Source organism: Agelaius phoeniceus, chromosome 1 (assembly GCF_051311805.1).
Source record: "Agelaius phoeniceus isolate bAgePho1 chromosome 1, bAgePho1.hap1, whole genome shotgun sequence".
NCBI classification, from domain to species: domain Eukaryota; kingdom Metazoa; phylum Chordata; class Aves; order Passeriformes; family Icteridae; genus Agelaius; species Agelaius phoeniceus.
The window spans coordinates 106,318,377-106,333,223 of NC_135265.1; the positions used below are offsets into that span (position 1 = coordinate 106,318,377).

At 36.0% G+C, this 14,847-nt stretch overlaps 1 protein-coding gene across 3 annotated transcripts in view; it reads right to left on the minus strand.

Annotated features, from left to right (window-relative positions):
- The window catches only part of ROCK1 (Rho associated coiled-coil containing protein kinase 1), an 83,135-nt gene that overhangs the window by 38,033 nt on the left and 30,255 nt on the right, over nucleotides 1-14,847 (minus strand). For 2 of the 3 annotated variants that reach the window (XR_013183936.1, XM_054636004.2), the window contains exons 2-10: nucleotides 13,615-13,696; nucleotides 9,787-9,887; nucleotides 8,835-8,972; nucleotides 7,454-7,629; nucleotides 4,580-4,664; nucleotides 2,815-2,959; nucleotides 2,394-2,532; nucleotides 1,891-1,982; nucleotides 1,550-1,709 (exon numbers count right to left, since the gene is read on the minus strand). Coding sequence is in view for 2 of the 3 variants with exons in the window: in XM_054636004.2 (XP_054491979.1) it covers nucleotides 1,550-1,709; nucleotides 1,891-1,982; nucleotides 2,394-2,532; nucleotides 2,815-2,959; nucleotides 4,580-4,664; nucleotides 7,454-7,629; nucleotides 8,835-8,972; nucleotides 9,787-9,887; nucleotides 13,615-13,696 (1,118 nt within the window). In the remaining variant the exon portion in view is untranslated. Of the gene's footprint in view, nucleotides 1-1,549; nucleotides 1,710-1,890; nucleotides 1,983-2,393; nucleotides 2,533-2,814; nucleotides 2,960-4,579; nucleotides 4,665-7,453; nucleotides 7,630-8,834; nucleotides 8,973-9,786; nucleotides 9,888-13,614; nucleotides 13,697-14,847 lie in introns of those variants that run through there. The other variant, XM_077184760.1, reaches the window with a different exon arrangement.

Below are 14,847 nucleotides of genomic sequence, written 5' to 3' on the forward strand. Positions count from 1 at the left end.
AACAAGCTTGCTGTTTGGAGTACTAGAAGCCACCCCATTTTACACACCAGGGTTGTTGAGCAGTAAGAATGTGATACTGAGACAGGCACAGCACCAGCTCCATCAGATCTAGAAGAGAACTCACAAGCCAGATAGGGCTACAAAGTGTTCTCAACTGGTATTCCAGAATCTGTGTTAACATGTCCAGATACAGACTTATTTTTGTTTTAATGTTTGAACTATTTCCAGTACAAAAAGAAAACAAAAGTTAGGATTACAGGTTTAGCAAGCATGAATAGTCATTTCAGATTTTTCAAGACAATCACACCAGCAGAATATTACAGGACTAAATTCAGTTCTAGGCCAGTATCATAGTTCTAGTAAGCCTACAAAGTCACGATAGTAGCAGAGAGCAGCAGAACTCTTCAATGACAGCAAGAACACAGCCACTTAGCTCTCCAAATTCCTGATACTGTCCCCCAAAAGGGAAGGAAGAAATTCTGTTATTAACATGCTGCTAATATGCTACTTCTTGACAATATATTCCAAAATATTCCTGCAAGGCAAAAATGGAAACTTTTCAAAGTTACAGACTAAAGTGAGAACAACAGGTGAAACTCTTGAACTGCTGAACTCACCCAAATTGTATGGAAAGCCTACAAGTCCTTCTACACCTTACCATGGCAAAAAGTAACAACAAATCCAACTCTTTGCAGAGATGGAAAGAATTTCACCTCAGGCTTGGAAAAGTGTTTCCTCTTCTACACAAGGACGAAAACCAGATTTATTTCCGTCAAGATTTTCCTATCCAGAAATGCTATTAAAGCTAACAGTCTCTCTCTGACACTTTGGGTTTAGCCCATTTGAAGCCTGACTGACACCACAATTAAAAGCAGCTTTCCAAGTATTAAAAAGTTACTGAGATTTTTGAATGTAGACGTAGCTATCCATAGGGCCTACAATAATAATGACTGTTGAAAGCATTAATTAATACAGTTTAACTGATGTAATTTAGAAGTCTTTTAAGCAATAGTGAAAGCCGTACAGCATCAAGATCTCACTCTGTCAGTGGACGTGTACTTAAAAAGAAAAATTATGATGTAGAAAGCAGGCAAGTAGGAAATATTTCTAGTAAGCCAGGGTTTAATTTACCACACACTAAAACACTGATGGAAAGTATGGAAACTTCATATTCAGCTCAGGGACAGTAATATGCAGTAAAACAAATGGACTTTCAAACCTTGATTCATGACTCTACACACAATTCAGTGCTCTGCAGGCAGCTCTGCCTGGTAGTGGCAACAGTGGATTTTCTTGCCTAGCTTCTGCAGCATCACTTCTGCAGCATCTTCTCAATGCAGAATAGGACACTCAACAACACAATGGAATATTTTGAGGTAATGATGTCTAGCAGTACTTTATCATTGTTAAAGTATTAAAAGAGTGCAATTTTTAGTATTCTGAATGATTAGTAAGTATCTGAATAGATTTAAACGTAGATATTGGTTAGTAAGAGTCAGAAACAGTGCCAACAAAGAATACAGCATTAATTTGCTTTCTGCACACATACCGACGGTTACTGTAGTACGTAAATCCTACAAAAGGAAGCTGGTTGCCCACAAATGCTTTTGGTATGGGAAATGTCTCTTCCTCTCCTTTGTCTTCTTCCAGATCATCAAAATTACTAGTGTCAATGTCACTACTTAAGTCAGGCACAACTGGTGCTACAGCTAGAAAAAATGCAAAATAGTATGATAATAATCAGTATATCACTCAAGTCACTAAGAACATTTTGCTTTGTACAGAGTAAATAAAACTTTAAACTCCTTTAAACAAAATACACCAGTCCTTTGGCCAACATGATACATCGGTAAGCCAGACCATAATTTCTGAGAAAAGCACTATACTTACTGTCTCTGAGTGTTTCCCAAGCCCATTGATCATTTTTGAAGAAAAGGTGCCGTTTAATTTCTTCTACACCATTTCGTCCTAGCCTCACTTCCCTGTTGAAGAGTGTTTTGGTTAAACACACGAGATTCCATAAATTATTCTGAAGGAAAGACTCACTTAAAGCACAACCTAACAACAGAGACAATAAAATACCTCTCAAGCTACGGTAAAATGTACATATAACTCAAATGTTTTTGTAAGAAGATCTCTATATGAGCAGAGCAGCTACATTTCAGACACAGCCTGGTTTAAACTTTCGTCTATAAGAAGCTCTGCTGTTTCTGTTTCCACCATCATGGACAGCTCAGGCAATTGCCAAGCTGTTACACTGCACTCATGCCCAGGCTCTAAAAATTTCACTTCTCCTGAGCAGTTTAAAAATGCACACAAAACAAATACTTTTTTTTATTGACATGACAAGAAATACTCTTAATGAAGGCTTATTTTTATAACATAAACCTTACCTATCAGTTAAAAAGGCACAAATGAGGTTTTTTGCCTCTTTAGAAATGTCACTGTCATCAGGGAAAGTAAGGGAGTTCTTATGGTTCATAATCTTACTGTACGTTCCAACCAAAGAATCTGCATAAAAAGGTGTATCACCTGAAAAAGCAGAACAAACATTAAAAAGCAGATCAAAATTATTGTAGACTTGATTTGCAATATCTGAATTACATATACAACAATGTATGCTACCAAGTGAAAAAGAGGCGAGGACAAATGTTTGAGAACTCTGCCAGAATTTTTCTAAAACATATTCTGTAAATGCCAGGATCTGTAAACCACAGCTCATGCCAGAAGAGCTGTAATGTTAAAAACAAGAGTGATTTTAACATGGGAGTCTAGTTAAGTAAGGCAGTCGATTCTGATGATCCTATTACTCACCTACAAGCATCTCATACAAGAAGACTCCAACTGACCACCAGTCACATTCCCGCCCATAGTAACCATCCCCTCCCTGGGACTTCAATACTTCAGGAGAGATGTAGTCTGGTGTTCCCACAGCCGTGTCACATCGTACCATTCCTTCCTACAAAACAGAGGACAACAGCCAGGCCCAAATATAAGTTCCAAAATTCCCAGTAAGTTCCATGAGTTTATGCAGCCTAAGCAACATCAACAGATGTTGTATATGTATAAAATTCTGTCAACAAACATTCTTTTTTAAATGTTTTTTTTTAAATTTATTTTTGAAGTCTAAGCTGCTAAGCTAGAACAAAGCACTAGATCTGTCAAACACAATGGAAGTTGCTTTAAAAACCTCAGTTAGAATCCAAGAAGTAATCAGAATTGCATCTAGGCCCTGCACACACTACACAGCTACTCATGCCAGTATAAATTTGTCATTTGCTGACAGGATGTACTGTAAACAGTGAAAACTCCTCTGATAGCACAAATGGGTCAACATCAGGGATTTTGATAACAGGAACAGCTGAACTGCAAGTTTCTGGCCTCTGACCCAAGATACTGTATGGTAGGAAGACTAAAGGTAGATAAGGCTTTGGAAATCTATGTAGAGAGACTTCAAAACAGGTAACAGATGACAAGAATGTTTGATGTTCCTCACACCCTCGAGAAAGTGCTCACAGAACTGAGATCAGTCACACTGGAGCTGACATCCAGAATGCTGAAGGTGTAATCACACACCCTTTTCCAGTGCCATTCAGGCACTTCAGAAATAATCCCATGCCATTCCTAGAAATGGATCAGTGGAAAAATTCACATAAAAATACATAACTAAGCAAATAAAAGAAATATTAGTTTAGTGCTGCATAGACAGCAAATCCTAAATTAAGCTTCTATGCTGAGCAGTTTTTCTTCTAGAGAATAACCCCTTGCTTTCAAAAGACTAGAGGAACCAAGACTGGGCTCAAGACTACTAGGATTTTTACACACAGCCTGCACTTGGTTTTCATTGGTGCCTTTTATTCAGCAGCTAAGTACAGTAACTTATTCAAATCTCCTGGAATATGATGAAAATATATTGTACATATTACACGAACTCTACTACCTACCACATACTTCAGATTTCCAAACATGTTTTCCTCAAATGTATGTGCAGGCTGACACAAACCAGGCAGTTTTGTGTAGGGAACAACAGTTGCTGGATTTTACTTTTTTTAAATGACCTCAGAATACATTTTTAAAAATAAATAATTATATGACACCTGTTTCCCTCAGATTTGCCCTCATCCTATGTCAGCAATGGCTAATACATAAAACTGGCATTAAGCAACCGGCGTGTCAGTTTTGATTCTTTCATTTCTGGCACACTATGTAAAAATCATCTCATTTCTTTGCATTAACTTTTCATACCAAAATATTTGAAGAAATAACCCTGAGCATCTAGAGACAATCAAAGGCTTGACTTCTGAAAAGAAAAAAACTTCAGAAAAACTCTTCTCTAAAAAACAGTACTTGAAGAACCATTTCTGCACTTTACATTGTCACTGAATAAGATGCATGAATCAGAGAATCATAGAATGATTTGGGTTGGAAGGGACCTTAAAGATCATCTAGTTCCTTTCACGAGGCCATGAAGAATAATAAAGGAACTTCTCATCTAGCTTAAAACTTTTCAGTATCTTTTCACTTTTAAGTATGTTTTCCTTTCACAAACAGAAAAGTCAAATTAGAAACATATGTTTACCTTGTTCATCTTCATACAAGTACCAAAATCTGCTAATTTTAAATGACCAGCTTTATCTAGCAGCATATTATCAGGCTTCACATCTCTGAAAGAAAAATACATATTTTAAAAAGTAAACATTCAATTTCTTAGATTTAACTTATGAAAACAATGGAAGTCAACTGCTTTTCAGATGCAACATTTCATGGAAAAACAGTAACATTAAAGCACCACTACTGCCTCCACTTTTTTTTTTTCTTTCTCTAAGTATCACGACCAACAGAGACTGCTGAACAGCAACATTTTTTAAAATTAGAACACTTAAGTCACCAAATTTAATAGATCTGGACACTAATCTTGAACTTCAAGTTCCTAAAAAACATTCACTGATTATGTCAAACAGGCACTGAAAACATAGCTTCTTTTCTGTACCACTTCTATTTCAAGGGAACAACTGAATGTCATTTTCAAAATTCTATTATTCAAATATTTTCCCATGACTGAAGAGGAATATTAACTTATAGCACTCTCCAAGTACTTCCACTATAGAATTTTCAAAAAGTAACTGGTAAAGTGCAACATGTTGATGTCATTGAACATACTGAAGCAGAACAGCAGTAAGAAACAATTACCAAGATAACATAACACAAATTTCAGGAGAAAGTATATTTCAGAGATCTCAAAGGAGAACTCTGGCCATATCTGTCAGATGAAATGTAGTGCAAATGTACCAGTACAGTCACAGAATAATTTTGGTTGGAAGGGATTTTTATAAGACTCTCACTTAGCTGCCTGATCAAAGTATAGCTGCAAAGTCAGACTGGACTTCAAAGTTACATTACATTACTCAGGGACAAATCCAGGCAAATTTTCTTTATTTGAGGATGAAGAATCTATAACCTTTCTCTTATACTGTTTTACCTCCCTCATAGTAGAAAAAACAACTCTTAATGAATAGCTAGATATTCCACTGCTGCAACTTGTGTCATCCATTGCCTTTCATCTTTTCATCATGCAACTTTTCAAGCCTGGTCCACTTTTTTATAAACTCCTGCTGGGCAGCTGGTGACTAATGCTTTCTGCCCTGCCTGAACACTGTTCATCTTGTGAACAGAGACAGTGCTGATCCTGGCACCAAACCTCTGGGGAACTGCTGGTAGCTGACTGCTGCTGGACAGCACAATCTACTCAAGGAGTATCTGGACAGTTCTGCCTGTTCAAACTGCACCTTTCTAACCCAGCTACATCTACAACCTGGCTGAAGTCAAGACAAACATACTCTGTCTCATCAGTGAAGCCCATCATCTCAACACAGAAGGTAATTGCTTTGGGAAGGCATCTATTACCCTTCATAAATCCATGCAGGCTGCTCACCATCACCTCTCCATCCACATGATCAAAAACTGTTTCCTGACAATTTAATCCAACTGCTCTTAGGCTAGCTAGCCTTCAGCTGCTCTGACTGCCTCCTCCCAGCCCTTCTTGGGGTGAGACAAGTGTGCCATTTGTTTCCTTCCAGTCATCTGGAATCTCCTAATTCCCACTCACCTTCCAAGGTGAAAGAGAACAGTATCATAAGGCTACTTGGCAGCTCCTTCACCACCCATGGCATGTCCCACCATGTGCCCTGGACATGTGTATATCCAGTTTGCACAACTGGGACTCAGTTTGATCTTCCTGTGCCAGAGCAATGCTTTCCTCTCCCAAGCTCTGCCACTGGGCACAGGACCCAAGGGGCCTGAAAGAAGACCTTATCAATGAAGGCTGGGCAAAGGCAGCAGCCTCAGCCATCCCCATGTCCTTTGTCACTCAGCCCCTGACCCATTAAGCAGTAGGCCCATATTTTCTTAAGTTCCTTTTCATTCATCAGAGTTGAACAGATTAACTGCAGGGGAAAACAAATTTAAAAAAAAATCTCCTGGTGTCAAAATAATCTAAATTTTCATGAAAAAACCTCTCTGTGCTGCTGGCATCTTCTAATGCCTGCTTTCTAAGGCTTGCAATACACACGTACAAATGGTTCACTCAGCCAGATAATGTACCCATTAGATGCAGCATAGCTACATAATTAATGATGCTCTAGATCCTACTCAAGCAATGGATTAGTAGTTTATTTTGCTTTGTGTCAGCCTTTTTTGCAAAAGCTTACGTGTTAATACTGATCTTGTGAACAAATTACAAACTGAAAATGTATATACTATAGTGTATACTACACACTACTCAAATTCTTCCTGTATTTTCTGTTGAAAACTTTATTCTTCTGCTCCCAGTTAGTATAATTAAAAGCTAGAAATAGATACAAGTTCAAATATCAAAAAGAAAACTTCTCAACCTATCCAAGAAAAGACTACATTTCACTTTAGGGCAAGTACATAACATGAAACTAATCCAAGTCCCTTTGCTCTTTGCTCTGCATCTCAATTTTCCATCTTGCCCCTCACAAGAAAACATATGGCTGGGAGATTTTCCTCACATTGTTCACAGATTCTTGTTTAATGGGTCACTGAGGCTTCAAATGCCTAGCAGAGAATTAATTCCTAACAGTGGATACTACTGTGATCAAATTCCCTAAACAGCTTTTTCTAATCAAAAGAAAAGAACCATTTTGAGGCCAACATGCTCACACCATTTTTATTCTAGCTACCTCCTAGTAAAGTGGGACAATTGTATTGCTCCCCAAACTGAAGAACATCAGCCTGCTGAAAACCTTTACTTTGACTATATCACCTCAAACTTACAGTTTCTGATGGCAAGAACTTTTCAATTTCTAAGATGGAATAATTATGGAATAACAATAAAGAAGTAGTATCTTGAATTTTAAAACTGCCTGAACTGAAGTAATTCTGGCAGCATCGGGAAATAAACAACCCTGTGTAATATCTTTTTCTTTCTCACCTGTGTATAAAACCCATTGAGTGAATTGCATCTAATGCAAGTACAACTTCAGCAGTATAAAATCTTGCCCATTTCTCTGGAACATCGTAGTTGCTCATTAAATTCACAAGGTCCCCACCAGGCATGTATTCCATCACCATGTAAAGGTAACGGTCATCTTGGAATGCGTAAAATAACTGCAAAAAAGCAAAACCAAAAAATAAGCCAGTTATGTTCCAATTATCTTTAATATTTTGCTTGTTGGCAAATCAAGGGCATATCTGTGTAGGCTGATTTCCAAAGTAACAGAATTGCTACAATAACTGCAGCAACTCTGCATTATTCAGCAAACCTCCTTAAAAGAAGTTAACCTCTAGAGCCAGATCCTCCATCCCCTTATATTACCCTGGAAAAAGTAGAGTTCTGGTTACAAATTATGATTAGTGAATTTGCTACAATGAATTTTGAGATCATTTCAAAGAAAGCTCATTACATTTAGACAAATGTTTTTTCTTTCTTACTGGGATGTTAGTGGACCCATATACAAAGATAAAATTACTCCGTTGCAAACATCTGCCCGATTCTATTTGTATTATCAGTAAATGTTTATTTTTCTATTGTCAACATTTATTTATTATATAGAAAATGAGCCTAAACTTTAAACAATAAAAATATTTCTTTTAAGTTTCCCTCTGTTCAACATGAGTAGTGCAAACAGATTTTTCTTTACTTAAAACTGGATGAAATTCCTAAGTTTTATTCTGCACAATCACACCCAGACAGATAGTAAAGCAGTTACCCATTTGACTTGGGTAAATCTTGAATGAGTTTGTGTCATTCCAGCCTCACAGAAGAATTTATATGCTTAAGGGTAAGAACAGTTTAAATTAACAAGATGACATGTGCACACACAATGCTCAATGATTGGTTCAGGCATGTTCCTTAGAACTTCAAAGGCAGCAGCGCCTCCCAAGAAACTGTCAGTGAGAACACTGAAATGGGGAAAAAATAACCAGAGCAGGCATAATTTGCAAAGATACACACAGAAATTAGAATTTACAGAAGCTCTGTCTTAAGTACCTCTTGCTGGTATGCTTACTGGTATGCTGGATGATCCAAATAACTACTACAGAGCAGATGCACCAAAATATATTTGGCAAAGAGTTTTAATAATAAAGAGAATAGTTTATCATGTAAATGTGACCAAATACAGTTTGAAGCAAGTGTTATACATGCTCTTTTGTATAGCATTGCTATACAAAATTGCTATTATCTTAGTCATGTACACCCTAGCAGACAAAAAAAACAAAAAAGAGACTTCAAAACGTGTAATTCCAGGTCATGCAGTGTTGCAACCAAACTATTCTATAATGACAATATTTTAAAAGTAGTATCACTTTACCTGAACAACCCAGGGACTATTAGCAAAAGCCATAATATCCCTTTCTTCCCAGAAGAATGCAGAATCAGATCTTTTTATCATCTCAAATTTGCTCAGAAGTTTCATAGCATACACTCTCCTTGAGGATTTATGCCTTACCTATGAAGACATATGTGACACACAGAACATATTAGTTTGCAATATTAACACATGAAGAACATCACTGAAAACATTACTTTTCCTGCTTTACTATTTAACACATTTTATGAGACTCTTCACATTACTATAAAGGATTCTATACTGTACATACACAAAATAATTATATCTGACAATGCATCACTTTTAAAATACTTGCTAGAACTTTTCAACACAGAAGTCCATAAGCATAGGAGTCACATAATCTGCATGTATGTGCCTTTAAAAGGACAACTATCGCCAGTTAGTGATGTTAAACACCATAAAGTTAAAACTATAAGCATTTTCCAGAGTTCATTAGCAGATGTGTATACTTGCTGCTGTATCTCCAGTTTCTCCCACCAGCACTCGATTAAATAAAGCAGGATTAACAAGCCTGGCTGCTAACCTATCACAAACAACACACATCTCTCATCTGTGAGAACTATGTCCACAAAAATCTGGTGTAGTCCCTGAACTGGCAGAAACTCTTCTAGCCCTTAAGACTTCTTCAAGTGTCCATGTAAACAGTGGTAAAGGCTAATTTTCTTGATTATAAGTAATACACATTCCATTTTAAGAGAGAAGACTACAGTGCAAAACAAGTACTTGTGCAATTGGACACGACTGAAATAGGGCATTTTCAAAAACATCTCCATAAATTGTAAAGGAATAAAATTTCACTGAGCCAAAGGCTTTAATATTTAAGACTGTATCTTCTGAACACTACACTGAGAAACAGATGCATGAGCAAATACTGCAGAATACATTCAAATGTACAAATAGAAACTCAACTTACCAACTGAACCTCCCCAAATGCCCCTCTACCGATCACCTTCACCACTTCATAATCTTCAGCTTTCATGCGCAGATCTCTCATTTTATTTACTGTGTCTTTATCTACATGGAACAAAATTCACATTTCATATATAGTCAACTTAATTAAAACCATTTGTCTAACTTCAATTTTTCATAGTTTTTAGAAGAGCTGCTGCTCAAAGAACCTGCATTGCCATTGAAAAATTCTCTGCAAGAATGCATGACCTTATTCTCACAACCAGTTACCAAAACCTGATATAACCCTGATATAACCTAATGCAATGACTCTGCTGTACAATCCTATTACAGGAGATCTTAATTTAGAATTTTTGTTTAAAATAATTACAAAAAAATAAAAAAGTGCAAAAATTTCATATCCAGCATGATCCTGCTTGCAAGCTGATCAGTATAAAAATATTATTTCTGAATAAATATGCAACACAGCTGGGAAAGTGTATAAGAAAATACACTACAAGACACTTGAAAAAATATTTTTTGAAAAAAAGTTATGCTTTTCTGCACTTTCATGATTCCTAATACTCAAAAAAAGTAGATTTTAATTTAAAACATGCAGTGGGAATCACTGCAATTATTTATATAAACCTGTCATTCTATAAACTAGAATAATTTACAAACTCCCAGTGGGCAGATATTCTAATTCTAATTCCAAATTTGGTAAAAGATTAAAACAGTCTATTTTAATCCATGTGGGTCAACACTGGCATGAGACTACGTAGAAAAGCTTCATGCTTTAGTATTTCTAAAAGCCAGGAAGTTCTACTAAAACAGATATGCTTCTAATAAAAAAATAATGCAATGGTATTTTATTTTCAAAAATACTATTCTAGGCCTAAAAGCAAAATTTAGAGAGAAGTAAGGACAGGGGAAGAGAAAGGAAGAGAAATAAGATATTTTAAGTTCATACACTAAAAACTAAGAAAACAATTGACAGAAAATTATCATTAGATTTCTACCTACACAGGCCACAATCTAAAACAAAAGCTGCCTATCTAAAATAAAAATTCAGTAAGATTTTATTACCTCAAGAGGAACAAACATAGTTCTGTTTGAATAAATACTCTGCAGCATTATTATCTAATGTAAAGCAACCATTTACAATTCAGCATAACACAGGCTTATTCCGGTAAATGATAGCAAAATTTTAAATTCTGACAAATTCTTCCACATAGGGATCAAAATATTCAGTAGTTCCAACAAATAATGCATTGCCTTATTTGCCCTGGTAAAAACTGGCTTACAGAAGAGGAGGAGCAAGATTGCGCAGAACTAAAATGCAGCAATTTTCATGACAGCAATTTTCTAGCTATTGCTAACTTCCTCCCTAGTAATCTCACAATAGGAGGTTCACCTCTTCTGAACAAAAAAGCCTAAGCACAATATAAATCCTTTAAATGGTATTCAATCACAAGCATTGCCCTTTGGACAAAGCAGAATTAAGGAAAATACATCTGAAGAGCAACCTAAGCTAAGGATTTTAAAATCATGTAAGCCAAGCTTCTGATCAGTTGCAAATTGAAATTTACTGCTTGAGATGCATACTAACACTCAGTTATTTTCAGAGACCATGTTAGAGTAACAACAGTGTTGGAAATTCGACCTCCATATTCTAGATCTGTTAAACAAGGTTTATCAGGCTGCAATAGACTTCAATAGGCAGTTCCTTATCTCCCAGGACCAGTGGAGGACCTGCCCAGTTTATGCTGTATGAACAGCTGGGGTGGCTCCCATGGCAAAATCACCCTCTCCCAACTTGCCCTGAACTTTGGGTATAGGCTCAGATGCTGCCTTGAAATAAACTGAGTCACCACTGCAAAGCAGGGCTCTCAGATACCTGCAATACTCATTTCTTCATTCCTTTAATTCTAAATGGTAGAGAAACAATAAGGTTCTACATTTGCAAAAATCATCCTCACAACCTCAGCTGGTAGAGGCAGATTTTGGAGGCTCCACAAATATTCAATGTAAATTAGGGAGAAGTAAACAGGGGATAAGGAGTAGTTCATAGGGCAATCAGTCTACAAAATAAAGGAAGCAAACTCCCATTTTATTTACCATCTAGAAATTTATTTTAAATTCCTGCAATAGTGCTGCAAACCAGGCAGCTGATACTGCAAAAAGATATTTTAAACAGTCTCCTACTAAATAAAATAAACTAAACATGAAAATGTCTATTTTTTTTAATAGAAATTCAAGGCAAACTAAGACTTCACAGTTCTCTCTAAGGCCACTACTCACACATCCACAGCTTGCTTTCATATTTCAGCAAACACTGCAAGTTAATGTTTCAAAGGCAGTTTGAAGGGAACTAATGTGTTCTGTTCTCCACCTTCAGATTACTTCAGGTCACATCTTACACAGTATATAATTTATACCTAAAAGATATTCATTATCAGGTTGTAAATGTAAAAGTTTTCTTTCACTCAGCCCCTATTGCCAAAGTGAAGCTTTTTGAGACACACTAATGATTTCACTACTCATAAAAATTACATTCAAATTATCTGTTGCAATGAATATTTCCTTTGCCTGATACAACTTCTCTTTTCTCCAAGAGTTTCACCACACCTTCTCAATAAATAACTGAGTATACAAAATGAGCATGTAACTCAGCATATGGTATCAATACAGTTTGAACTGTGAAAAGTTAAACAGAACATTTGAGCTTACGCTTTCAGTAACCAGCTTACGTGCAAAGGAGCCATCAAACAGATCTAGTGGACTCAAATATTCACACAAATGGAGATAAATGTAAAATAATCACCACAAATTCACTATCACAGGTTACAGTTGCACCCAATAAACCATTTGAAAACACCACTCCAAAAAAAAACCACTCCACGTAAATTTCAAAGCAAAGACAAAAATTCTTTTAGTCAAATTACTTTATATTTATCACAAAAAACATTTATTATAGAATTGAATGGAATTGCTTAAATCTGCAAAAATTTAACAGTATTAGCTTAATTTCAAGTTTTGCCCATTTAGTCTACAGGCAGAAACAAGTCTTCAATCAGCAAACATTTCTGCCACGATATTCAGAATTTGCCATTTTAGCAGCCTTCAGAAAAGTTTTGATTCATAAATGCCTTTTCTGGGGTTTTCGTTGTATCTTGACTTTTTAATTATGAAAATTATGGAATTATTATTTCTATTTAAAAATCAACTTTACTATTTTAAAATGTTCTTATAGAGTATAATGTGTAGGAAATCTTGCAGTGGAAAAATACAAACTAAATGAAGGGAATTCTGCAGACACATCAGCTGCAGACACAAGTAAATGCATCAGCTACACAGTACAAGATTTTCATGAAAAGAGACCTTTTATACTAAAAAACCCAAAAGCTTACAAAATAATGCTCTGATTCTGTTAGCGAACAAATATTTAATATGACTCCATGGCATTGTACACATCCCTATCCCATTTTACTGTTAATTGCTTATGATATCCTAGTACATAGAAATAGAAAACAAGTTATGGGAATCCAGGGAGTTGCCCTAACAAAGACAAGAGGCCTTTCTCTTAAAAGGCTTTGTGCCACTTCAGACAAGGCCATTTACAGGGGCAACAGATTGGACACTCAATTGCTGGGGATGAGATTTGCATAGGCAGCTGTCACTTCTCAGTGGGAAATAAATAAATAAGACTCTTGCACCCAATAAATAGGACTCTTGCACCCAAAAACTCAATGCACTCCAAACCCCTAGCTGCCTTTCAAACAGCTAGAACAGGTGTTTTCTTTTTGATATTACAGACTTCTGTTATTTAGTAAATTAAACATTAAATACTTACACCTGTTTAAGAAGTTATCAATGTTCTTGTTTTTTCTTAAGGCAGGAAAATCCAAGTCATATACCAAAGCATCTAATCCATCCTGAAAAAAAAACAAACAAAACAACAAGCAAAATTAAGTATTTGAAAAAATAATTACACATGCTGCTAACTAAAGAGCCAAGTTAAAAAAAACAGTTGTCCCTATCAATCTTCCATGCAAATGAAATCATTCACATTTATTTAATGACTGGTAGCAGTTATGTGAAACAGCTGTTACTCCTTCACTTCCATGGGACTCATCAAAATTTAATTCCATGTGCTTCTATGTATTATTACCTTAATTAGCTCCATACTTACATGAAAATAATTACTTTTTCCAAATACAAAAAGAATAGCAGTTCTAATGAAGTTCAGTAATATTAAAAAGTCACAATGCATCACACAGTAGGCACTTGAACATGAAATGGCAACTGGCAAATAGGACAAAGATGGCAATTTAATTCACAGAATCAAACCCCTGCATTTTATCCATTGAATTCAGTGTGAATTCTCATGAACAAGATGTTGTCTTTATACATTCCTACTTAAATCTAGAAACAAACAACCACAAGCCCATCTGGCACTACTACCGCAGCATACATCCCTATAAACAAAAGCAAACCAAACACAATCAGAAAACCCAGTAGAAAAATACAACAAAGAAGGAGAGAGTTTTAAGGTGTCTTTAAGTGCTGTGAACTTTGTGAGTTACAGTTTAAGTCTAAGTTTGTCAATAGGTATAAATGACTCCTCAGTGGGTAGCATCTTCTTGGAGAAAGACTAAACCCAGTTTTTTGGCTGAAAACCACAGATATGGCTTTGACTTGAAAATGATCAAGTATTCTAAGAATTCTGTAACAAAGAATCAAAGCGCATTAGGGAGTCCTCTCTCCCTCAGGTAAGCCTAAATGACAACTGCAAAAACAGAGACAAAGGTCTTAAAATACAAATTGATGGATGCTACCAAAGCATGCAAGAGATGTACTGCTATTTACTTGTCCATTCATAGCTAGGTGTTTATGTTACCTATTTTTAACCTGCTTGGAGTGAGATATTAGACCAGACATATCTTTGATCTGATCTGTTCAGATCTCACTAGACCTAATTTGATTGCTTTCAGCTTTTAAAAGGATTTTCCTATCCTTTTTTCAGGATTGAAAACCGATCCATCAGTCTTTGCTAAGTATATCAAGTAACTATGCCTGAACAAAA